We start from the raw sequence: 25,252 nt of genomic DNA, 5'->3' as shown, positions 1-25,252 counted from the left end.
TGCATGGTTGCACACACACGTGCCTTTTGTACATGTATGTGTGTGTGAGTGTATATACACACACCAGCGCAAATTTAAGTATGCAAATAAGAGTATGACAAATAAACTGCTTTCAAAGGAATGACTCGTGTCGAAAAAAAAGTCATGCAATGTTGGCGCCTGGGCGTAATGGACGCTTGAAATTCTCTCAATATTTCACTAGCAGCGACTGGCGGTGGCGTAGCTGACGCTGTAGCTGCTGCGGCGCCGGTATGCGAATGTGTAAATAAACGCCAACAACAATGGTGGCACAAACAAAGTAAATTGCTGCGGCTGACGATTGAAAACAATACCGAAATTGGTGCGAAATGGTCAAACCAACACTGCGTAACCACAGCAACAACAACAAAAATAATAACAATAATCAGCACAACAACAACAACAACAGAAACAAAAAAAACAATAACCAAATATACATCAAGAATAATAATGTGAGCGACAGAAGTGAAATATCGATTACAACAACAATAACAATTAACGCTGCAACAACAAAAACCAACAAAAGTTGCAAACAAAAAAAAACAATAACAAAATATCAGTAACAGCAGCAGCAACAAAACAGCCACAGCAACACCGCCAAAAATGAGAACAACAGCAGCATCAACAACAACACAAACAACATGTGACAACAACAACATGTGCAAAACAACAACATCGCTGCAATAATCATGCGCGTAAAGCTGCACATTTAAACGGTTGATCGCTGTGAGTCAATTGCAGCAACAACAACAACTACCAACGAGTACACGCACGCACAACAACAAGCACAATTGTGGTGGAAACAAAGCTTTATCGATGACTGCGACACTTGAGAAACGCTCGTTGATTGCGACTTTCAACATCTCTGCCGTTGTATTACACATACAAAGGTACCACACTCACACACACACACTTTGTTGGTCGGCGCGAAATGTTAAAATCTTTACAAATGTAAATTTTAAAATAAAAATATAAAAACTTGCAATAATGACAGCAGGACAATTGTGCGCGACACTTGGCCGCGCAAGACCGGTGCGGTGGCGTGCGGAATTGGAAACGAAGCCGCTTGTGTGTGCTGGCATTCACGGCAAGAAAGAGGCTTCGTTATTCGGCGTGTGCGTAAGACTGGCAATAAATTCAATTACGGTCCTTTTTTTGGCATATAAATAAACGCAACGACCGCAGTAAATATTTGTGTCGGTTGTGTCCGCTGTGGTGGTGGTGGGTAAGGATATAAAAGGTAGTAATAAAAGGAATGTAAAAAACTTAAATGTTACGAAAAATATAAAAATATAAAATATATGTGTGTATATAAATGAAATAAATTTATTTGCTGAAACCTTTCACACTGAAAATATTTAGTTACTATATATTTCTTCGAGAAATTATGTCGAAATATATGGAAGTTCAATAGAGAGCTCAACTAACGAAAAAATATAAATTAAAAAACTTTGTTGCGAGGGTATAAAAAAATTCGCCAAAATCCAGAGAGCGACGAATCGAACTAGCAACTGATATAAAGCAAGATTATACCATCAGACTGAAGTATGCAAATACTTTCGTGCTTTGAATACTAGAATATCAAGCAAGAAAAAATGTTAACTTCGATTGCATCGAAGCTATAATACCCTTCACAAATACAAAAGCTTTCCTTACAAGCACTTGATTTCGATCCATCAGTTTGTGTGACAGTTATATGGTCTATAGTGGTCCGATATTGGTAATTGCGGAAAATTAACAGCTTCATGGGGAGAAAAGAACGTGATCAACACTATATGGTCAATCTTATAAACTGAGAAACTATTTCACATATATGCAAATGGGCCGACTCAGCTCGTCATGCTGATCATTTATATAACGGGTTCCGTAATAAATGTGTCTCGCGCGCTTCGCTTAACTTATGGTCAGCATAATCGGCCTACCGAGCGTATGCCATATTTGCAATACCATTACTCATCTCGAAACCCATTGGATAATATTCGACCGTTCAGACCAATTCCAGCACGCAGTAAAGAAAATATAGCAGCCGTTGCTGAGAGTGTACAAGAAGACCATGGAGAGTCCAACTCGTTCGCAACAACTCGAACTGACGTAAGTAACGACTTGGATTCCCAAGCGACATGGCTTCGCTCTATGGGTTCTTGAAAAGTTCCAAGAATATCCAACGTTTTCGATCCAAATTTTGTACAGCGATGAGGCCCATTTCTGGCTTAATGGGTATTTAAACAAGCAAAACTACCGCATTTGGGATGAAGAACAACTTCAAGAGATTCAAGAGTTGCTATTTCATCTAGAAAAAAAAATACGGTAATGTATGGTTTCTGGACCGGTGGAAGACAGCGCCACTTCCCACAGACATTGGATTTGTGGAGAAAATGCCTCGGTGAGCAGGTTATTTCACGATTTGAGCCGGTCGTTTGGCCACCAATATAGTGCGATATGACCGTTACACCTTCCCTTGTGGGGATATGTAAAGTCTACAGTATATGCGGACAAGCTTGTTTCAGACCTTGGAACAAAACATCACGTCATTTGCTGGTTACCAGTTGAAACGCTCAAACGAGTCAACGAAAATTGGATTTAACGGATGGACCATCTGAGACGTAGCCGCAGCCAATATTTGAAAGAGATCATCTTCAAAAAATAAATGCCAAAGAATATTTTTTCAAATGATAATAAACATTCCCCATTAAGTTCAAAGTCTCTGTGTTTTTTCTGCAAAAAAAGTAGGAAACTTCGAAAGTGATCACCCTATATACATTTTGTAGGGTCTCCGACGTTTCCTTTGAGTGTACAAACTTCGTCACAAACTTAATAAACCTTGTTCAGGGTATGCTACAACTTTTGATTATTAAAATAATTAAATATTTTCCGAAAAAATTCTAAGCTGAACGCGCATAAGGCCAACAAGTGGTAAAGGTTTAATTTTTATTCTAATACTATAAAAATTATTTTATTTTTTTTAATTTTCTGCATTAATCAGATGACAACGCTACTCAGAAATAAACACGCACGATTTAAATTTGCCTGTCTTATTTAGAGAAATATATTTGATATAGCTTTCTAGGAATATATATCGATAACTAGTGAAATTTTAATTTTTTTAGGAATATAATTAATGTATCACTATTTAAATAGTGTTTGGTAGTTACATTTTTTGATAGAAAAACTGTTATCGATAATAATCGATAATTTTATATCGGAATTCATCGATATATGATAATCTAGATAGTATTTTATAGTTACACTTTTGATAAAAAAAGTTATCGATAATAATCGATAATTCTATATCGGAATTAATCGATATATGATAATCTAGATGGTATTTTAAAGTTACACTTTTGATAAAAAAAGTTAACGATAATTATCTATCAGAATTCTTCGATACATAATATTCTATCGAAATTTATCGTTAAGTAGTATCGATACTTTTGCATTTTTGGCACTTTTTTGGCAGTGAATTTTCCTAAGCAAAGGCCTCTTTATATGAATTTCTTTTCTTTTCATATTTGTTGACAACATTTTCCTTGGTCTGAAAAGGGTTTTTTCAGATATTGTTACCCAATTTCTTTCTCACTTCATAATTTCTTTCAAATTGTGTTAACGGTTCTTCGGATCTATTTCAAGCCAACTGATTGGTTTAAATCATGACACTTCATCATTTTAATATCAGATTCAAGATTTCTCAGTTCTTTGATGGCTACGAGGTAATTGTAATTTCAACTTCGAAACAGTTCGATAAATTATACTTGTATATGTCTGAAGCTTCTTGTGTACCTATGCAGAAAAAAATTTCTTCATACACACATATCTTCAGAATTTCTTGCTCTTTATTTATATTTCAGCGTTTAAGTGATGAAATAAACTTAAAAATAAACCTATGTAAGTATGTATGGTATACATATATTTGTACATATGATTATATAACATATATACTTGTATATATACATATAAATAACTTACATAAATAACTTTATTGCACAAAAGGCTGTTGAAAATTTCACTACTTCAGTTCGCTTACATTTTATGTGCCTTTTACATTTTTGCAAACTTTTGCCCCTGCATGTGATTGTGCGCGTGCGTGTATGTGTGTGATAACTGCTGCACGCATGCATGTGATGTTTGGCAAATTAAAAGAGCACGAATCGCCAATAAGTTGAACAATCATAAAAAATATCCGCAATAAATACAAAGGAGTGTAAATAATATTTTCCGCGCAATAAAGGGAAAATCCCAACTAAAGGTTCGATTGCATAACGCTCTGCAGCCATAAGCGTAAAATATCAAAGTTAAGCTTCACACACACACAAATACACACCCGCGCATACAAGCGCACTGCACATTATTGAAGTCTTTGCTGATATAAAGCTGATAGTCATATTCATTGGAAATTGCATAAAATTTGTGCAACACTCATTGTGCAACCGCTGCGGTGGTCGCCGAATTTGCGGCGGAGTTCACTGGCGGCATTGAATACAGGGTGTCAATTATGCAACGGATATACATATATACAATTTATCTTTATAGCGGAGAATTGCATTCAAGTCAAAAGCAAAATGGACATGAATGTGCATGAAAGCAAAATATGGAGGAGAAAAACAAAAAGTGCAAGGAAGGAATTGCACTGGACACAACGCTTGCACTGCCCTTCATGGCGCAAGGCGCGTAAGAAATTACTTTTATCGGCAAATAAGTGAAAACAAGTGAGACAAATAGGCTCAGGCAGTGCAACAATGGCCAAGTAGATAGCGTAAGAACATAAATTGTTTGAGAAGTCTTTCTTCCTCGCCACTTTATGCGTTTAAGAATGTATTTTAACTTTCCATAAGTGAGCATGTAATAAAAACCTTCAATGTCCCTTGCAAATAGCTGGAGCAGGTTGCACTTTACGCAACAAAATTTTTACTGCATTATTTTGTGCGCCACAGTTGCCTAGAGCAATATTTAATTGTAGCGCAGTACTGAATAATACGAGTACATACATATTTACTTTGTTTCACTTTGGCTTTATAAAATTGCCACATTTGATGCGTTTTTCTCTCAGGGAACAGGAAAAGGGATAACAGTAAAAAATATAGACATATTTAATTATATCAATTTTATATACAAGTTGTTGTTGTTAGTGTAACGTGTACCCAATCCCCATTAGATAAGTTGTCATCGAAGTCATCCAACGTCCCAGGAAACGTGCTGTTTCTTCGGGGTGTTAGATGAGTAAGGTTAGTAGGGCATGAGGCAATGAGGTTGCTAGTTCTGGATAAGTAAGAGTTTAATCTGTTACTTTATCGAGAACAAAGCTGCGTAAGGATTACTCTCATTTCTCACGGCAGTTCGATCTCTTCAGCGGCAATGGGTGGTGGTTTGACTCTAAGTACACCATTCACTGAGAGGGAGTCGTTGAAGTTGTTAATGGCTCCACTGTGAATGAGTACTAATGTATTACGTATACATATACATATAAATGAAAGATAAAAAATATTACATGCTGAAGACAAAGTCATCAATAGTTGCATTAGTGGTATAATAAGTATTATAATAAGCCTTTTTCTAAAACTTTCTTTCAGGTATGTCATCCAACTTCCACAACACTTATGTAAAGGATGTAAACAAGTAAGAAAGGGATAAGTTTGGGTTCAACCGAACATTTTATGCTCTTACAACTAGCAAGAATTAAAACCAGGGAAATATCTTAAGGTGCAAAATGTCAACCAGAGGATCGGACCGACATATACCTATGAAAAAAGGTTTGTTCGAAAAACGAAAATCATTATACATACATATGTATTATATGGAAGTTGGGGGTAGTATTAACCTAATTTTAACTAGTTTAGCTAAGACTACATGCTATTAATATGCCACATACTAATAAAATGTTCTCTGATATTCATTAAGGTATCTTTATATTAGTTATATGGGAGCTAGGTCAATTTTTGGCCTAATTTTATCTGTTTTAGGCGCATAGATACACTGTTATGAGTAAAATCTCTATCTCTATCATTTTATTGAGATATTGACCGATATATGCGGAACAAAGTCAACCGGGAGTTCGAAAATCTTCATGTTAGGTATATGGGGACTCATGGAAGTATTGCGGCGGTTGAGCCCAACTTTGATACAAAGAATTACTATTGTCAGGAAATGATCCTCTCTGAATTTCAATTATATATCCCATATATTGACCGATATATTGGGTCAAAAGCCAACTGTAAATACTGGGCTCCACATATTCTGGACCTAGGGGCTTCAACAGTTTTGGATAGATTTGGGAAATTTTGGGCATTTTCGGACTGTGACATGAGAATACTAAATTTAGTCGAAAGCGGTCAGTCGGTACAGTTTTAGGGATGGATTATTACCAAAAGCAGTATATATTCTACGGGGCCAACATGACTATCATGAGTTGTAAAATTTAGTAAACGGTGGGTATCGATCAATAATATCTATAATTTTGTATACTTAGAACTTTTTGCTCAACAAAAGTCTCTTTATACACAATAAATCTCTCCTTAAACTGTATAAATACACTTTTTCGGAATGAATATTTTTTTATGAAAGCATTATGAGATTCTTTCATAACTAACAATTTTTTATCTATTATGCGTTCCGAATGTCCTTAAGATTAGATCTCACCCTGCTCTGAGAGACCATTCGAAAGTTTTATTGTGTATCGTTTTTAGCGACATGCGTCTTTCCTGAACTGGTTCTGTTTCCAAGCGGATATATCATGACCTATTTTGTTTCCCGAAATTCCTTGGCTGTAACCGCTTTGCGGTAGCCACTTTATCTACTGCTTTCCTGCTTCTAAAAACATTCTCTGACGCAATGCGATGTGATATTATTTCTTTAATTGCCGTCTGGCTACTGAAGTATATACATATTGATCTCGTAACCTTCTTTCCCAAATAAAGCACAAGTGAATGTGATCTATTGTATTCTCCATCGCGCTGCTTATCGAGCCCTCCTTGTGCAGAATAAACCTAACACAGCCAATTTTGTAGCTGATTTTCACTATAGCGCGTATTGATGGCAGTTTGAGTAACTTTTCAAGGGCACCGTTGGAATGATTCTTAAGGCTTCCATTATACAGAGAACAGCGAATCACTTTATCCGTACCAACCTTGTTTTGTATGAGATTTTGCTGACAGGAAAATTCGCTACGTGTAGATTCCAACATCTTCTTACATGCGTAGAGAGCACCAGTACGTTTTTTTCATACTCTTCCACATTGAGTTCCCGCATGAAATTGCTGTCCAAATTAATCCTAGATACTTGGAATGATCCTTAGTAGTTAACTCTTTCCAACTAAATCTTGTATATTTCCACGATAGGATCTTGTACCTCCTTCTTATCGGTATTTGCTTCAAGGTTTGCCGATATTGCTCACAGGTGTATGACCTTTAGAACGCTTTCATCACGCTACTTATTGTATCTAGCAACTTACCCGTTACTAGTACAGTTATGCTGTCTGTAAAGGCTAATCTTTTGGGTGATACTTATTCAAATTTTCCCAGAGGCTCATTAGATACAAGTGAGGAGAGTGAAGATAAACAGAGAGTATACTCTCCAGAAGAGTACCTGTTTCCGCTAATCTGAGCAATCTGCATCGGGTCATTTTGCATTAAAATTTTTGTCTCTTATTAGAGTTTTTATCCATGTTATAATGGCGGGTTCTATCCTAGCTTTTCCAGATTATTGACCATTGCGTCATTGGATGCATTATTAAGTGCTTTATTTACTTCGAAAAATACGTCCAGGGTATACGTTTTATGCTCTACAACTCTATATTTGAGATTAACGAATGATGTGCCATCTCAGTTGCTCTACTCTTCATACAAGCCTATTGAGCTTTCGATGCTCGCTTACAATAAAGCAGGTTTAGTGATAAAATCGAAATGGAAATTTAGTAGCAGTATCATCCGCCTATGCAATTAACACAACAAGAGTTGAATGCATCAATTTATTTTATTGACAGTTGTACAATAATAGCGCCAATCAAGAAAATATGTATGTCAACGCATAACTAAAGCTTGGAGAGCCACATGTCCAAATAAAACAGCCATGCGCTTATAGCGATATGTAAGGCAGTGGGCAGCAACAGCGGCAAAGCCAAAAGCGAAACACCAATAACTTTTACATAATCATTAAGTATAAAGCAGAAGTAAAGTAATATACGCGAAGCTGTGAAGAGCTAAAAGCCAGGCGCCGCGGGGCACAAAGAAAGTGGAAGCTGTGTGACTAGAAAACCGAAATACACACTACAAGCGAATTGGGCACGCCAGCTGGCAGATGAAGCAAACTAGTTGCGAACGAAAGCAAAAGTTGTTGACATAAAAACTAAAAAGATTGAAAAATTAAATGAAAAACAAGAAATTGGGTAGCGCATGCGCCAATGCGCCACTTGATGTTGCCATTGGCAGCTTTGGCAGTGAATGAGTGCGACAGCGTGACAAGCAGGCTAATCGATATGTGGTTACAAGTATTTTATGGATATACATATATATATATATATATACATACATATATGTATACATATGTTTTTTTAGTATATATTATATGTATATAATATATATCTATATATAGTATATATAATATTGGGTAGTCGAAAAAGTCTTTTCGTATTTTGATGAACCGATGAAAGTTTTTCACTGACGAAATAATGTCTCTAGCGGAAAAATGGCAAAAAGTGGTCAACCAAAATAATACATATTTTTTATTTATTTATTGGTATGAACATAAAAAAATAAATTGAAGCTTGATTCGAAATACGAAAAGACTTTTTCGACTACCCTTTATATATGGCATATCTCCTCTTTGGCTGTTTATCAACTGCTGCTAGCCAGTTTACGTATGTTTGTAAGCTCGCATTTGGCCACGAACTATTTCTTCTACACACTTTTTTCTTCTAGCCGCCAACTTGCCTTCGGCCAGTTCCAAAAAAACGCGCTCGCCAGACAAATATGCGTTCGATAAATAATATTAGTGGCAATCGCATTACATAAACGGAAGCGCAAGAAAAATGTAAAAAAATGTTGTTTTTGTTATTGTTGTTGTACTGGCTAATACTTTCTTTTGGCTGCCAAAACACATATAGACACGCTCGCACACGCTTGGTAAGCGCGACTAAAGCATAAATAATTTTTATTGCTTTATTATCGCTTCACTTTTCAGCGGCGCTATGATTTATCGACTGTCAGTCGTTGGCGTTGCATGATTTGTTGCATGGCAATATGTTATTCGCACACGCTGTTTGGCGTTCGTTCGCATTTTGCGGCGCATTTGTATGCGTTCGCCGTGCTATTGACCATGGCCGAAAGTGCAAAAAGTACCCAAGAAAATATTTACATAATTTTAAGCCATGCCAAAGTTAATTAATTTGTTAAAAAATATGAAAAAATTATATTTTTAATTTTTTTTTCTTTTATTTTTAACATTTTTCTTCTTATTTTTAAATTTTTTTGTTTTTGTCTTTGTTTTTTTTTTTTTTTTTATTTTTTTAAGCGCTCATTAAGCACCCGTTATTGTGGCATTCGCTGCTATTTATAACTGAAATCATTTTGTTTTCTTTTTGCTAGCAGCCGGACCGCCCGCCCGCCTGGCAGCCGCATGCGCTAATCGCTCTGACAAGTTTGCCATCATAATTAACCGCATGCCGCTTAAGCGTGTGTCGCTTTTTAGACGCAAACTTTGCATAATTAACCGGTTCTATATATTTACCAGTTTTTTTACTACACTTGTTGTTACTTTTGTAGTGCTACTAGTTGTCATTCGATTGGCATTAAGTTTCGTTTTCAGCTCATCTGCAATAATATTTTTCCATTTCAAAGCCATTATTGCTGCGGTTGTTGTTGTTATTATTATTGTTGTTGCTGCTGTCTAATTTGCATTACAGCCATGGCGAGCGTGTTCTTTACGTAGGCATTTTGCATTATTCAACACCCGCCGGTTAGCATCCGCATCTGTTTGAGCGAAATAACTCGAAAAGACTTGCGTAAATTCGTATGTACTCGTGTGTGTTGATTTTTCTTTTGTAAAATTATCGCATAAGCGTTTCGTATTTTTTTGTTCCTTGTAAAACTTGTTTTGCCATAACCATTTGACATTCAGAAATAAAGTTGCTCAGCGCCATGGTGTTGCCAGTATTTTTATAAAACGGCTGCTGTGATTGAAGAATTTCGCAATCTCAACAAATTGCTGACATATTCTTCATTGAAAGCGACTTAAAGTCTTTGAGGTTTTGCTAAATATGGCGGACTTAACATTTTTGCGGTTATATTTATATAGATAATGTATTTTGATATTAAAATTTCAATTTTAAAATTTTTGGAGGTTATTTGAACGCTAATAATGCAAAGATTAATTCTAGTTGATGTACAAAATCTGGTAGGCCAATGAGCCACGCATGTACCTATACGCGAATTTTAACAGACTCTGTGGCCTCATTATCGATACTTTTTCAAGTGTGTCATACCGGGGTCACCAGATGCTTACAGCGCATGTTGCCGATGCGGGACAAATGCACAAGAGATGCTTCATTATTTTCTAGTGCCTAGTTATTGAAATTTCCTGAAATTTTTCTGTCAGCTTCATTTGGCGGGCAAGTGTCGCCATCAGAGATTGGCCAGTTAGTATTCCGATCATGTTCTGATAGTCTCTTCTATCGAGTGCCAATAGGAATTTTGTGTATTTCCGATCTACCGTTTTGCGCATTGCAGTAGCGCGTTCCATCGGTTGTTGATTTTCTTTACCATGCTTCTGCACAGATCGTCGTATAGACAATGTATGGGTTTCCCAATGTTGAACACGTTTACGGGTGTTCGCCTTACACCATTCTTGGCAATCTCGTCCATGGCATCCATTAGAAGTGTAGTTGCTTGCTTCTGGCAATGCATTCTTTCCAATACATTTCTGGCAGATATGCGACAAGAGGTTACTGCCTTGATTGCTGCTTGGCTCTCTACGGAGATGTTGACTCTGAAAATGTCTGCAGGTCGCGAATTTTGAATTTTCGCGGGTTACGTATATTCGAATTTCCAATTTTTTGTGGCGTTATGTTGGTACTCATGCCAGGCCATTTTGTATGTTCATTTACATGTTGACAGCTGCTTTTCTTGCACGTTTTTTGGATCGTCTTCGATTATTAACTATTCAAAAAAAAGCACCACGATAACGCCCCTGCTCACACAACGTTGCTAGTGTGCGACTTTTTGACAAAAAACAACACACTAATGATGCCGCAGCTACCGTATTCCCCAGATCTGGTCCCCTGTGACTTTTTCTTGTTCCCTAAACTGAAGAGGCCCATGAAAGGACGACGTTACGCTTCTCTTGACGAGATAAAGACGGCATCGAAGGAGGAGCTGAAGAAGATAAAAAAATGATTTTTTGAAGTGCTTCGAAGATTGGAAAAACCGTTGGCACAAGTGTATAATATCTCATGGGGATTACTTTGAAAGGGGACAAAATAGATATTCATGAATAAATAAATAATTTTTGAAAAAACACAAAATTCCCGATACTTTTTGAACACACCTCGTATACTGCTCTGGTTCGGCAATTTAAAAGGCTGCCTTATGCCTGACTCTAGATAGTCTATCCTCGCACTAACTCCATCGTCCTTTTTTGAGTCATCGGTATAAATGTTTAAAGTGTTGCGCGTAGCTAACATACCTTCATGTCAACCATCTTTACTATGTTTATTTTGAACCTTCTTTCTCAGTTGAAAAATGGGATCATGTAGTCAGTGTTTTGTCAAACCGCCATTACCCACCGAGCCATGCCCGAAGTCTCTACATGTAAATTCTCGTGCAGCCAGTAGTCGTTCGGCCGATTTTGCTGCGCAGTTTTCAGCGAAGAGGTCTATAGTTGGCAGATTTATTACCAGTACAAAAGCCGCTGTTGGAGTTGTTCCTAAAGGTAACGGGTGATTTTTTTGAGGTTAGGATTTTCATGCATTAGCATTTGACAGATCACGTGGGATTTCAGACATGGTGTCAAAGAGAAAGATGCTCAGTATGCTTTGACATTTCATCATGAATAGACTTACTAACGAGCAACGCTTGCAAATCATTGAATTTTATTACCAAAATCAGTGTTCGGTTCGAAATGTGTTTATCGACAAATTTTGTTCAGCGATGAGGCTCATTTCTGGTTGAATGGCTACGTAAATAAGCAAAATTGCCGCATTTGGGGTGAAGAGCAACGAGAAGCCGTTCAAGAACTGCCCATGCATCCCGAAAAATGCACTGTTTGGTGTGGTTTGTACGCTGGTGGAATCATTGGACCGTATTTTTTCAAAGATGCTGTTGGACGCAACGTTACGGTGAATGGCGATCGCTATCGTTCGATGCTAACAAACTTTTTGTTGCCAAAAATGGAAGAACTGAACTTGGTTGACATGTGGTTTCAACAAGATGGCGCTACATGCCACACAGCTCGCGATTCTATGGCCATTTTGAGGGAAAACTTCGGACAACAATTCATCTCAAGAAATGGACCCGTAAGTTGGCCACCAAGATCATGCGATTTAACGCCTTTAGACTATTTTTTGTGGGGCTACGTCAAGTCTAAAGTCTACAGAAATAAGCCAGCAACTATTCCAGCTTTGGAAGACAACATTTCCGAAGAAATTCGGGCTATTCCGGCCGAAATGCTCGAAAAAGTTGCCCAAAATTGGACTTTCCGAATGGACCACCTAAGACGCAGCCGCGGTCAACATTTAAATGAAATTATCTTCAAAAAGTAAATGTCATGAACCAATCTAACGTTTCAAATAAAGAACCGATGAGATTTTGCAAATTTTATGCGTTTTTTTTAAAAAAAAAGTTATCAAGCTCTTAAAAAATCACCCTTTACTTGGTGCGGTATTTGAGAGAGAGTTGTGTCCTATTTGTCGAAGAGACCCTAAACCCTTCTCTAAGTATAATTCATGGAAAAAAGTTGATGCTTTATTGGGCTAATTTCTATTTAAGTACTTTGCAATATTTTTAGTAAGGTTTGACTTATATCTGGTTGTTCGATTTGCCACTCAAAACATTTATGATTTGTATGGATTTGCGACATATTGTCATCATAAAGCTTCTAGGGTTTTACTATTCTACTGAATTTAATTAACTTTTTAACAACATTCTAGATACTCTGCTATGGTCAAGGATTTGAACCAAGAGAACACTCGCCGATACTGAATATATATATGTGAAGAAATATCAAAGATATGGCTATCTACTTCCAGCTAGGCAAATGTAGTTAAAAAACTAAACTGTTTTGAAAGCAGTATTGCAATATGAGGAATAAATATTGGGTATACCCAACCCAAACACACAAGTTGTGATCAACAGGGATTCCCAATCAAAAGACCAATTGCACGTTTTCACACAATCACTCCTCTTAATCCTTTTTTGTAAAAACAACTACAAAGAACTTGCTTTGAATCAAGTTGAAATACCCTGTATTATTGTAAAAATCGTGCATTATTGTTAATATTCTGCACATTGTTTATTTGTAGCTTGTGTAGTTAAAACCGCCAGTCTAAGAGGTTCAGCAATAAGAAAATTCCACAATTATACAAAATCGATAATTATATATTAGTCAAAGTAATAAATGGCGACATTGACACTGAAACTGCTGCAATTGATATTAGCCAGCCATTTGATATTCGATGCAAGGAATTGACCTTGCCACAGTTTTTCTATGACTGCAACTTGTCGCAAGTCTGATGTGTAAGTGACACTAAATTACTTAAGTAAACGCTTTTGGCGGGTTCAATGGAGTAGGAAGTCAATGTAGTGTATGTATATTTTGTATTAAATTTATATATACCAGTATGACCAAGGACGTCGAGTAAGTCACATATAAGTATCTGAAAGCTCAGCTGACAACTAAACAGTTACATTAACGCTACTTTACTTCGAGGAAATGTCAGGCGACCAATGGTCATATTGTTGGCATAAATCACAAAAAAAAAAATAAAAAATATATAAATGTCATGCAGTGAAAGAAAAAACTCGGCGATATGCAAATGAGACGTGAAGTACAATGCGGATATATGTAGCAGATGTGTATCCAAGCTTTCAGCTAATAATAGTTCGATGTTTACGCGCTGTGAAAACAACGAAATTCAACATTGATAAGAGAAAGAGTCAATAAAATCGTATGTATAAGAGTGATAGCGTGAGTCTGAGTGAAAACTCTTCGAGCACAAGTATTACCTAATTTCTGTGGGGCACGGCAAGCAGACAAAAGCTATGTGGAAAATAAGAGAGATGGGGAAAAACTGCAAAAAGCAAAGATAAGCTGACGACAAATGAAGAAATAACACAAAGCAAATCAAGAAATACCAGTCATACCACACCAGCAACAAAGTGGCTGCAACAAAGAGTTCACGTCCATGCGCCAATACCCCGCGCTAACCTAACAAACGGTTAAGAGGCTGGAGTTAGTTTGAAAGTCGTCGCGTGTTTTATTTATTTCAAGAAAATAAATAATAATAATAATAAAACATCACAAAAAATATTAAGAAAATGAAAGTATAAATAACACAAAGAAATATAAACATTAGAAAAAAGCTGCCGACCGTCGGTGTTAGGTAAAATCGAAACAAAACAAAAAGTAAGGAAATCTATGGAAAAACGCAACGTAGACAATTTGTTGCATTCCACACATGCGGAACTCGTTCAATACGTCATGCAGTTACCGTATTGTACTGTATGAGGTTTGCTATATATAACACTAATAGTATTAATTTATGTTTTTTAAATAATTTTTATTTTATTTTTGCTAATTGAACGTAATTTATTTGAAGTATGTTGATTAAATTAATTTGTTTTGATTAATTGAAATTAAATTAAGGAATTAAGTTCAAAATTTTTAAGTAAATTAATTAATTTTTATATTATTTAATCTTTAATTAAAATTTTTAAATTAATTAATTAATTAAAATAAATTAAAAGAATAATAAAAATATCTAGAAAATTTATAATTATTAATTAACTAATTAATTTTAAACTAAAATTTTTTAAATTAATTAATTAATTAAAATAAATTAAAAAATTAATTAATTTTAAATTAAAATTATTAAATTAATTGAAATTAATTTTTAAATAGTTAATGAATTTAATTTTTTAATTTTTAAAATTCATTTTAATTTTACTTTTAAAATTTTAAATATATTAATTAATTTTTTAATTATTAATTTATAATTAAAATTTTTATAAATATTATATTTTTTTAAATATAAATTTTTTAATAAAAATTATTAAATTATTAAATTAATTAATTAATTAAAAAAACTTAAAAAAATTAATTAATATGTTTAAAATTTTTAAAATAAAAATAAAATTAATTTTAAAAATTAAAAAATTTAAGAATTTAAATTTTTATTTAATTTACTTTAATTATATTTAATTTAATTTAATTTTCTTTTATTTATTTTTAATTAATTTATTTTAAATTAAAATTAATTAATAACTAAATAAAAAAACATTAAATGAAAGTTAATTAAACTAAATTAAATAAAAATTAAAAAAATTCAATTTAATTAATTTATTTTAAATTAAAATTATTAATTAATTAAATAATTAAAATTAATTAATTAAAATTTTAATTAATTTTTTAATAATTAAAATTAATTTAAAATTTTTTAATAATTAAAATTAATTAATTAAAATTAATTAAAATTAAAATTTTAATTAATTTAATAATTTTAATTTAAAATAAATAAATTAAATTAAATTAAATTAGTTTTTTTCTATTTTTTATTTAATTTAGTTTAATTAAATTTCATTTAATATTTTTTTATTTCGTTTAAATTAATTTAATTAAATTTATTTTAATTTAATTTGATTTAATTAAATTTTTTTTAATTTAATTTTATTTCATCTTATTTGATTTAATTTCTATTTACATATTTTTCCCTTGTTTCACTTCATCTGTATAGAGACTGGTATTTAACAGTTATCCAACTTACCAGCTGCGAAGGAAGAAAGTGCCAACAAAGCACTTAACGCCAGAGTTAAGTCCATCGTACGTTTATGCATTTTATTTTTAAACCGAAAACAAGCGATATCTATGCAAAGATACGTCTTTTGTTAGTGTATATTCTAACAACCGCTTAAATGCGATTGAAAAGCGTTTAACACCAAATTAATTCAACTATTAGGTCCTCTCTCGCTCTTCTTCCTCTGGATCCACGCACTAACAGCCACTACCGTAACCACAGCGACGATACTTCCCGAACGAATGTAGACCGTCAACTGAACGTCGTTGTCTTCGTAGAAATTGCAAGAAGCAACTGAAGAAATTCACCGATGAAGCTTTCTAAAAGCTCGAGTGCCGCCTATTTCCACTCAATTCACTTTTAAACCACAACTAAGGCTTAACGTGGTCTAAAAGCCGCCGGCGAGCAGTTTAGCCAGTTTTGTAGCTTTGTTGTATGAGTTGAGCACTCGAGTCAGGTCGGTTGGGCATGCCGGTACGTTTGAGTGAGGCGCGCATGCGCTTTGCTTTGTACTTGTTTCAAGCGCTTCTTTGCGGCTCCGACGTAATTCATATGATTTTTATTGGATCTGTCGCGTGTAACTCTTATTGTTTTATTATTTGCTTTGTGTTTTTTCTTTTTGTTGGTCCGACGTGACTTTTTATTTGCCCTTCCTGCATTCGTTTGGCATTTCTGCTGGGTGTGTATAAGTTATGAATATGGTAATAAGGCGCTTTAAAGCCACCGGGTGGCGAGTTTCTAGTCAATTGTCGAAGCACAACAGGTTGGGTGTGTGAACAAATAGTTTTCGGTTAAATAACTATTGTACCATATGATAAATAAAAATAAGAGTCTTCACAGGCAAGCGTATCTTCATAAGCTTTGCTTGAATTATAAGAAAATATTTCATGAAATTTGAAATGCACATCACATATAACTACAATTTGTCATCGCGGCTTTTGGTAAATTTAAGTGCAATGACATTTAAGAATAAAGCAGCTTTAGTGATATAATAGGCAGCAATAGAAATATTGTTCAACTGCATTCCCAAAATTATAAAAAGTGTACTTTTAAAATATTTTCGAACGAGTGGTTTAGTTGGGCCTTCGTGTACTATTTCTCTAATGTTGGGTCTATAAAAATTCAAACAAAAATTTAATACAACTTGGAGAATCAAAAATAGTTCTCTAAAGAAATTTGTGAAGCCAAATCGTCGCTTGTTCTTAACAATTAAAGGTCACCAAATCCATTATAATCGGATCAAAGACTCCCTCTGCCCATAAAGCACACCAAGTCGTCAAGTTATGTCAAGAGTTATAGGAGAAATATACAAATATTGGCCGTGTTCATCCGTTGAGTCCAATTTTCTTTGACTCGTTGGAGCATTTAAACTGGTAACTGGTGAATGACATGCCTGATGTTTTGCTCCAAGGCCTGAAACGAAGCGAGATTGTCCGCATAAGCTTTAGACTTTACATATCCCACAGAAAAAAGTCTCATCGTGTGATATCACACGATCTTGGTGGCCATTCGACCGACCTAAAACATGAAATTATATTCTTCCTGAAGTCTTCTCGTAATATAGGGTGATTTTTTAAGAGCTTGATAACTTTTTAAAAAAAAAAAACGCATAAAATTTGCAAAATCTCATCGGTTCTTTATTTGAAACGTTAGATTGGTTCATGACATTTACTTTTTGAAGATAATTTCATTTAAATGTTGACCGCGGCTGCGTCTTAGGTGGTCCATTCGGAAAGTCCAATTTTGGGCAACTTTTTCGAGCATTTCGGCCGGAATAGCCCGAATTTCTTCGGAAATGTTGTCTTCCAAAGCTGGAATAGTTGCTGGCTTATTTCTGTAGACTTTAGACTTGACGTAGCCCCACAAAAAATAGTCTAAAGGCGTTAAATCGCATGATCTTGGTGGCCAACTTACGGGTCCATTTCTTGAGATGAATTGTTGTCCGAAGTTTTCCCTCAAAATGGCCATAGAATCGCGAGCTGCGTGGCATGTAGCGCCATCTTGTTGAAACCACATGTCAACCAAGTTCAGTTCTTCCATTTTTGGCAACAAAAAGTTTGTTAGCATCGAACGATAGCGATCGCCATTCACCGTAACGTTGCGTCCAACAGCATCTTTGAAAAAATACGGTCCAATGATTCCACCAGCGTTCAAACCACACCAAACAGTGCATTTTTCGGGATGCATGGGCAGTTCTTGAACGGCTTCTGGTTGCTCTTCACCCCAAATGCGGCAATTTTGCTTATTTACGTAGCCATTCAACCAGAAATGAGCCTCATCGCTGAACAAAATTTGTCGATAAAAAAGCGGATTTTCGAACATTTCGACATTTCGAACCGAACACTGATTTTGGTAATAAAATTCAATGATTTGCAAGCGTTGCTCGTTAGTAAGTCTATTCATGATGAAATGTCAAAGCATACTGAGCATCTTTCTCTTTGACACCATGTCTGAAATCCCACGTGATCTGTCAAATACTAATGCATGAAAATCCTAACCTCAAAAAAATCACCCGTTAAATTCATTGATTGATGGGATATGTGGGAAGCAGCGCCGTCTGAAATGTGGATCGAAGATTCCACCGGTCTACAACTCACATCGTTTTTGTTTGTATCTCAAATACGGAAATTTCACTTGTTTACATTTCCAATGAGCCAGAAATAGAAACAGACGATAAATCGGCCGAATATCGTGGTAAAGTTGAGCCGAAGCCGAAAAGCCACGTCAAAGCAGGTCAAAAATCTAGATTATGTTGGCAGATTTCTTCGATTAACGAGGTTTTTTCTTCGAATTCCTTTCGACCGGCTAAACTCAGCAAGGAATACTATTTGCGCGAAGCTTTTCATAACTACGATAATGTACCGTCACATACTGCCTTAATGATTAATTTCCTTTTGGGGTTTACAAACATCGTGGTACTCTTAATATATCCATTTCAGGGTAAAAAGGGGTTTGAATTAAATTGTCTCAAAACATTTTTTCACTTTCATTTTTAATCGAATTCTTTTAGCAAAACATAATATCTTAATAGACAAGTAATTTTGCTTAAAAAATGATATTTTTAATTAAGAGACAGTTTGGTTAAAATTTAGCGACAGTAACATTCAATAGAATAAAAATTATTAAACATTAAATTATCAATATATGTAAATAAATATTTTTATAATTTTTTTCAATGAAAGCTGTCATAACAAATAATCGCCAGTAATGCGACAAAACCGGTGCGGAGGAGCAAACTTTTACTCGCATACAGAGTTTTTTTAGTGCATTTACAATTATAGATTCATATACAAGTATGTGTTAAAATACTACTGATACATATTTAAATACAAAACGAGTATTTGCTATAATATACAACTCGTTTTTTACGATTAACTGGTTAAAGATGCACCGTTAATATTGAAACAAACGCTTGGGCGTACAGCGAGTATTCCAATCGTACATACAAACACAGTATTTTGTGCGTTTAAATGTGTCAGTTTATGAGAAAATATATGGACTGATAATACCGTGCTTGTTTAGAATAGGCGCCAACTTTTTGACAACAAAAGTTGAATTGCACACATTTGCTAGGGAGAACAAATTTACTGCAATGGCATCCGATTGTAGGCGATGTCCTCTTGCGATCTAGCGCTGGACTTATGAACCCCCAGTGAGCTCAGCAAGCGTTCGTCAACAACCAAACCTGGCCCAGAATGGAGATTTGGTTAGATAATCCCCAAACTGTTTGCACTCAACAAAGTCAATCTCGTCGCATCACGTATGAAGCTCTTCGACAAAACTGTATAGAGAAAGGTGAGATGGAATTATCGTGTCACTTTCTCCTAAATCGTCCAGCTTCTGAAAGACTGAGATTGAAATATCTCGGTATACACATCTTTACAGAAAATAGCAAAATGCCTGGGATTGATATTGACTACTTTGAAAAATTCGTAGTGAGCTCAAAACGCTTCGTCTATGCCTTCTATAAGGTGAAGCACGTTAAGGAGTTTTTAGGTAACACAAAGGAAATATGTCTATCCAAGTGTGATTCATAGATTTTTACATCAATCCTGTGACCTGTTTCGAGAAAAATGTTTTAGAAGATAAGCTAATATAGCTGATTCAGCTGAGCGGCTACACTTTAAAAGGCTATAACCCAAAAGATATCTTAGTCATCGATTTTAGTATGTTATTTTTACGGATCACTATACTATCAAGCTGTCATATAAATCAACCGATCGAAATCAGTTCATTGTACGAAAAACTTTTTTATTTGAGAAATTATCTACATTTATGTTGTGTTTTTGTAAACGTTTTCTATAAGCCATTAGGGTAGTAAGGTTCGACGGATCATAGGAAGAAGGGTATCCGATGTGTAGGAATAGATGGGTATGCAAAAAGGTGTTTAGATTCATGCGGGGACTCGTTCCATGCTGAACATATTTTTGGTATGTCGATTCTGGATAAGTAGGAGTTCAATCAGTAACCAGAACGAAGCTGGGCAAGGGTCACTGTCGATTCTTGCGAGAACTCGAGCTGCTCATCTGCAATGGGTGGTGGTTTGACTCGAAGTTACTGAGATCAATTGGGAGCATACGGGCCTCAATATGTCGATTGCCTTGTACAATACGACTTTAGCACAGCCTGTCTAGTGTCATTGGCACAGTTTATCCAAGCTATCATACAATTTTCTAACATAACTATTTCTATTATTATCTTTTCTCTGTTTTCCTTACCCTTTTCTGGTATAAACCAATGCGGCTAACCGTCGAACTTCATCCTTCACAACCAAATCTAACTATCTAATTACACTAGTAGTAGATTAAGTAATAGCTATGGTGAAGGAGTACATGTCATAAATAACCGCCAAGTCAAAAATATATTTTAAGCCGAAAAAATGCTTGTAAGTAATTAAGCTATCCTGCAGTTTAAAGTTTTAATTGCGTTTACAAAATTCAGAGTTCCACGGTGTCGATGCATGTTTTAGTGTGTGGAAAGTTTAGTCTCGTAAACTAATGCTAAACATGGTGAGCATAGCAGCAACAGCGAAATGCATAACAAATTATGCCTCTACTTTGATATGCAGCTATTTTTAGGTTAGAGCGCAGGTAGTTAAAACAAAAATCGGGGAGTGCAATTTCGTAAAATTTTAATGGTACAATATGTTAAGTTATTTTAGCAAAATTCGGAAATATATTTTACTCTAATTAATTATTACTAATTTCAACTTTGTTCATTCATTGAATACATTTATTTGGTAATTGATATTTGAGATTAAAGCTCTTTTGGAAGTTGAGTTGTTAAGAGTCTAAGGTCTTATGGCTTATTAAACATTTAAAACCGTAGTCAATTTGATAGCTCTGCTCGGAGCTGCGCTGTAGGCAGTAATGTGTCTGGAGCGTAGAGCTCTGGTTCATCGTAAATAGTTTAAAGTTAGCTGTTCTCTTATAATATTTACGCAACAGATTTGTTTAACAACCTGGATATGTAGGGTAAGAAATTAGAACTTGTTCAAATAAGTATGCATGGCTTTTAAGTATTTGCATTTATAATTTGGATCATCGCAAGATCTTCCAAACAACTTTCAATATTATAGGCGAGAGATCTGTCCATCGCTGCTTATACTAAAAGTCTTATCGATGTTGCCATACGATTGATTTTTCCACCATTAAGGTCGCTGCTGTTTATATAGCTTGAATGTGGTAGGAGTCCTATTTCCTAAACTGTCACTGGTTACCTTTCAAGTGGTCGAAGTCATTCCGTTTTTGCGAGTACTCGTTGCCGGTAATAACCGCCGGTAGATGCTGCCTCAAGGCCGCCCTTAGTTTTCATATCGTATTCTATCTGAAGCACTAACCAGAACAGCCAATATGTCAGAACTATCCCCTCCGCAGGGCAGTTCGTGCCCTTAGGTACCGAATAAGTGAACCTTAGTACCTGTAGTTGATTTTTTACCGAAAATATCGGGCAACCTATATATCATAATTGATATCCTTTCTGAGAATGTTTTGTCTGTAAGTCTAAAATGCAAATTCGCCCTTGACTTCATATACCTAACAAGCCTTATGTATCTGAAGGTACCTTATGACTTTAATCCTTGCAAAGTTATAAAAGCAAGAAATGTTTGGTTATAACCGAACTTTGCTCTTCCTTACTTGTTTCTTACTTTCTTTGGTTTTTTTACAATAAATTTCCTTTAAAAACCTTACTCATTAAGGCTCTGACTTTAGCAGCGCTCTCACTGATCCCTCTTCATTATGTAAGTAAGGTGTTTCAAGCCTGGCTTACTATGTATAAGTATACATATTTCTTGGTATACTCCAGTTCTGCAAAACAACGGGTGTTTTGGTGGCGTGTAGTTTTCAGTGAGGCAATACTTTTTCCGCAACAACGAGCAATTTTATGACCATAATAATGGTTCGTTCCGAGACCCATGGCGTGTTGCAGCTAATATTCAGTCGACATAACCTCACAGCAGAGTTGGTAATTTGACCCGAACGACCAATTAAATTTATTGCATGTTTGGTAAAAGGGTCTAAAACGAGATGGCAACTGATCGCGATTTTCATAAGGAAATTTTGTTCAGCGATAAAGCTCAATTCTGACTTAAGGGAGCGTTAATAACCAGAATTGTCGCCTTTGGAGTGCTGATAATTCGCAAGGCATTCTTGAGACGCCGTTGCATCCTTAAAAATACACTGTTTGGTTCTATAGGCAGAGGGAATCAGTGGTTAAGCTTTGTTCAAAAATGAAGCCGGTTATAATATTATAGTCAATGGGGAACGCTATAAAGCTATGGTTAATAGCTTCTTCGTGTATGAATTGGATGATGTGGGCGACCTTTGGTGCTTAGGCCGTGGACTCCAAGATCATGCGACTTAACTTCGCGGGACTTTATTTTATGGTGTTATATGAACTGGCTTGTCTACGCAGATAAGACCAATACGATTGACGTCTTGGAAGAGACGTTATTGCTTATATATGCCAAATATTACAAAAAATTGTCAAAAATTGGGCCTATCGATCACTTGTCAGAAATAATTTTTGTACTATTGACATCTTCCAACACTTCCAAAATCTTCTCCTTTGCATTAAATTGAATTGTAAAGTAGCCGAAAGTTGTAAATAATAGGCAGATCCATTTATTTTGTCGCCTTCAAAGTTATCCCCACCAGATGTAATACACTTATGCCACTGATTTTTCCAGTCCTCTAAACACTTTTCATCAGTGGACAAGGTCGACCAGAACGAGGAATGTCTTCAACGATCTCTCGAGCATCATTGAAAGCTTTGTATCACTCGTAGTTTTTTTTTTTTGAAAAAACTGAATCACCGTTAGTCTTTTCCAACATTCACAACGGTTCTGCAAATGAAATTTGGTTAGAAATAGAAAGTTTGAGACAAATTATTGGGACGATATTTTTATCCGTTGTCAAAATCGCAACGCACTACAGAGGTGTACCGATTTAAGCACCTGCTGTAAATAAACTGGTTGACCGATCTCGCTCATATTTAGCAGATTAATAGACGACAGTCCTACCAAGTTAACTACAATTTCCGTGTGCTTTTTTGTCCCAATTTATATGCGTTTTATTTATTATTGTCTACAGAATACGCTTTATAATATCAGATGGCTTAGTTTAGGAAGGCAGAGCCTTCTTCTGTCAAGAAAAAAAGTTATTAAAGCAAAACGTAGAAACTATTCGAGTAAGTATCAAAATAGATACCCACAATATTTTTTTCCGAACCGTAGTATACTCTGGCTTCCAGGCTCAACCATAGCTTACTCTCATTTGGACAGACAGAAACTGCTTTATTGCTGCAGCTATGTGAGAACTCCGGTGGCACCTGTTTTACTCTCTTTTCGGCTAAAGCTTAAACAAAATAATTTAAAGGAACTCAATCAACAATTTCTAATAAATTTGCTATAGACCTTGATCTAATTGTACAGGCTGTCCAGTTAGTGGAAAATTACTCCAGGAACTGAATTGTCTTGAAAGAGCTTACTTGCGAAACTCTAACTGTATAATACGACCAGTTATACCTACTTAACCGTGCAGAAGTTCCTCTTCTTTGAAGGGTAGAAATCTTCAAACAATAGCATATCTTTGAACGAGTATGCTCCTGCTCCTTAGACAACCTGAAGCACAGCCACTGAGTGTCCCACTCATAACCCGGCAAGTGCATTTACACATATTGTATAATTAATTGTAGATAAGTGGTTTACATGAATAATTCCACTGCATATACAATTACATACTATGTAAGCCACATTTACCGTTATTTGCGCTTGGCGCTAGTAGGAGACTAGTAAGGAGAGAGCACAGTTCGTTAGGTTGCTTGCGACTCCAAGACATTGGTGAATATTATTGCCAAGCGCTTGTTATGGGTGCACGCAGAAAGAGTGTAGAGGCGCTACAGACACACTTGCATATGTAGTATGCATGTGTGTGCACGCGTGTTGGTATGTAAATTTTGCGCGCTGATTGTGATAATCTCTTTGTCAGTCAAATCGTTTAATTTCACAAACATTTTCTTCTGTTAAGCGACAAGTGAGTGCGTGTGTGAGTTCGCTTACATATAAGTGTATATGTGTGACTGTGTGTGATTGTGTCAGTGTGTGTGTGAAAGGTCTTGATGTAAATAAAGGGAACTGGAGTGCTGGCACGAGCAGCGGCGGAATGTTGATCTCTTAATTTCAACCCTGCTATGGCACTATGGCATATGTTAACACGCAAACTCACACACACACATACATCTGGTGGATGCTTGCAAGCATGAGTTCATTGCGAGCATAATACGCTCGGTATTTTGCATTTGGCAAATTGCATTCTGACTGTCGGCGCAGTGTTGATTGCGGGCAACACTTTGTGCGCCAGCAAAACCAGCAACGAACGAACAAAAAAAAAAAAAAGAATAATAAAGAAGATGAAAACAAAAACAACACCGCAGTGACGGCAGCGAGCGCGCTTAAAGCCATATGTTCGCCGGCATGCAAAGTTGGGGCACAAGCTACCAACACCCGCACCAATACACAAACACAACACAGTTGTACACCCATACACACACACGCGCACACCGATTGCTATTGCAGCCAACATGCAGAATGTCATGTAAAAGTTTTAATCACCAAACCGAAAATGTTGGTGCCATACTTTTCACTAACAGCAGCGACCTCGCCCAGGTCCGAGGTATTCGTGCGCGGCTTTTGTTGCGTTTGGCCATGCGGTGCGGTTGCGGTGCGGTGCTGCAGCACACGCT

The 25,252-nt window shown here is 35.8% G+C and overlaps 1 protein-coding gene across 2 annotated transcripts in view; it reads right to left on the bottom strand.

The window, feature by feature from the left end:
• Positions 1–25,252, bottom strand: part of LOC105227241 (chitin deacetylase 1) — a 148,116-nt gene that overhangs the window by 86,057 nt on the left and 36,807 nt on the right. The window contains exon 1 of one of the 2 annotated variants that reach the window (XM_011206482.4): positions 15,980–16,276. The exons of the other annotated variant lie outside the window; for it this stretch is intronic. Within the exon in view, the coding sequence (XP_011204784.2) occupies positions 15,980–16,049 (70 nt within the window). The 5' untranslated portion in view covers positions 16,050–16,276. Of the gene's footprint in view, positions 1–15,979; positions 16,277–25,252 lie in introns of those variants that run through there. 2 annotated transcript variants of the gene reach the window in all.

The sequence above is a fragment of the Bactrocera dorsalis genome, chromosome 4, assembly GCF_023373825.1.
Source record: "Bactrocera dorsalis isolate Fly_Bdor chromosome 4, ASM2337382v1, whole genome shotgun sequence".
Classification (NCBI taxonomy): domain Eukaryota; kingdom Metazoa; phylum Arthropoda; class Insecta; order Diptera; family Tephritidae; genus Bactrocera; species Bactrocera dorsalis.
The sequence above is the reverse complement of the archived record's forward strand: the minus strand, read 5'-3'. Positions and strand labels throughout refer to the sequence as shown.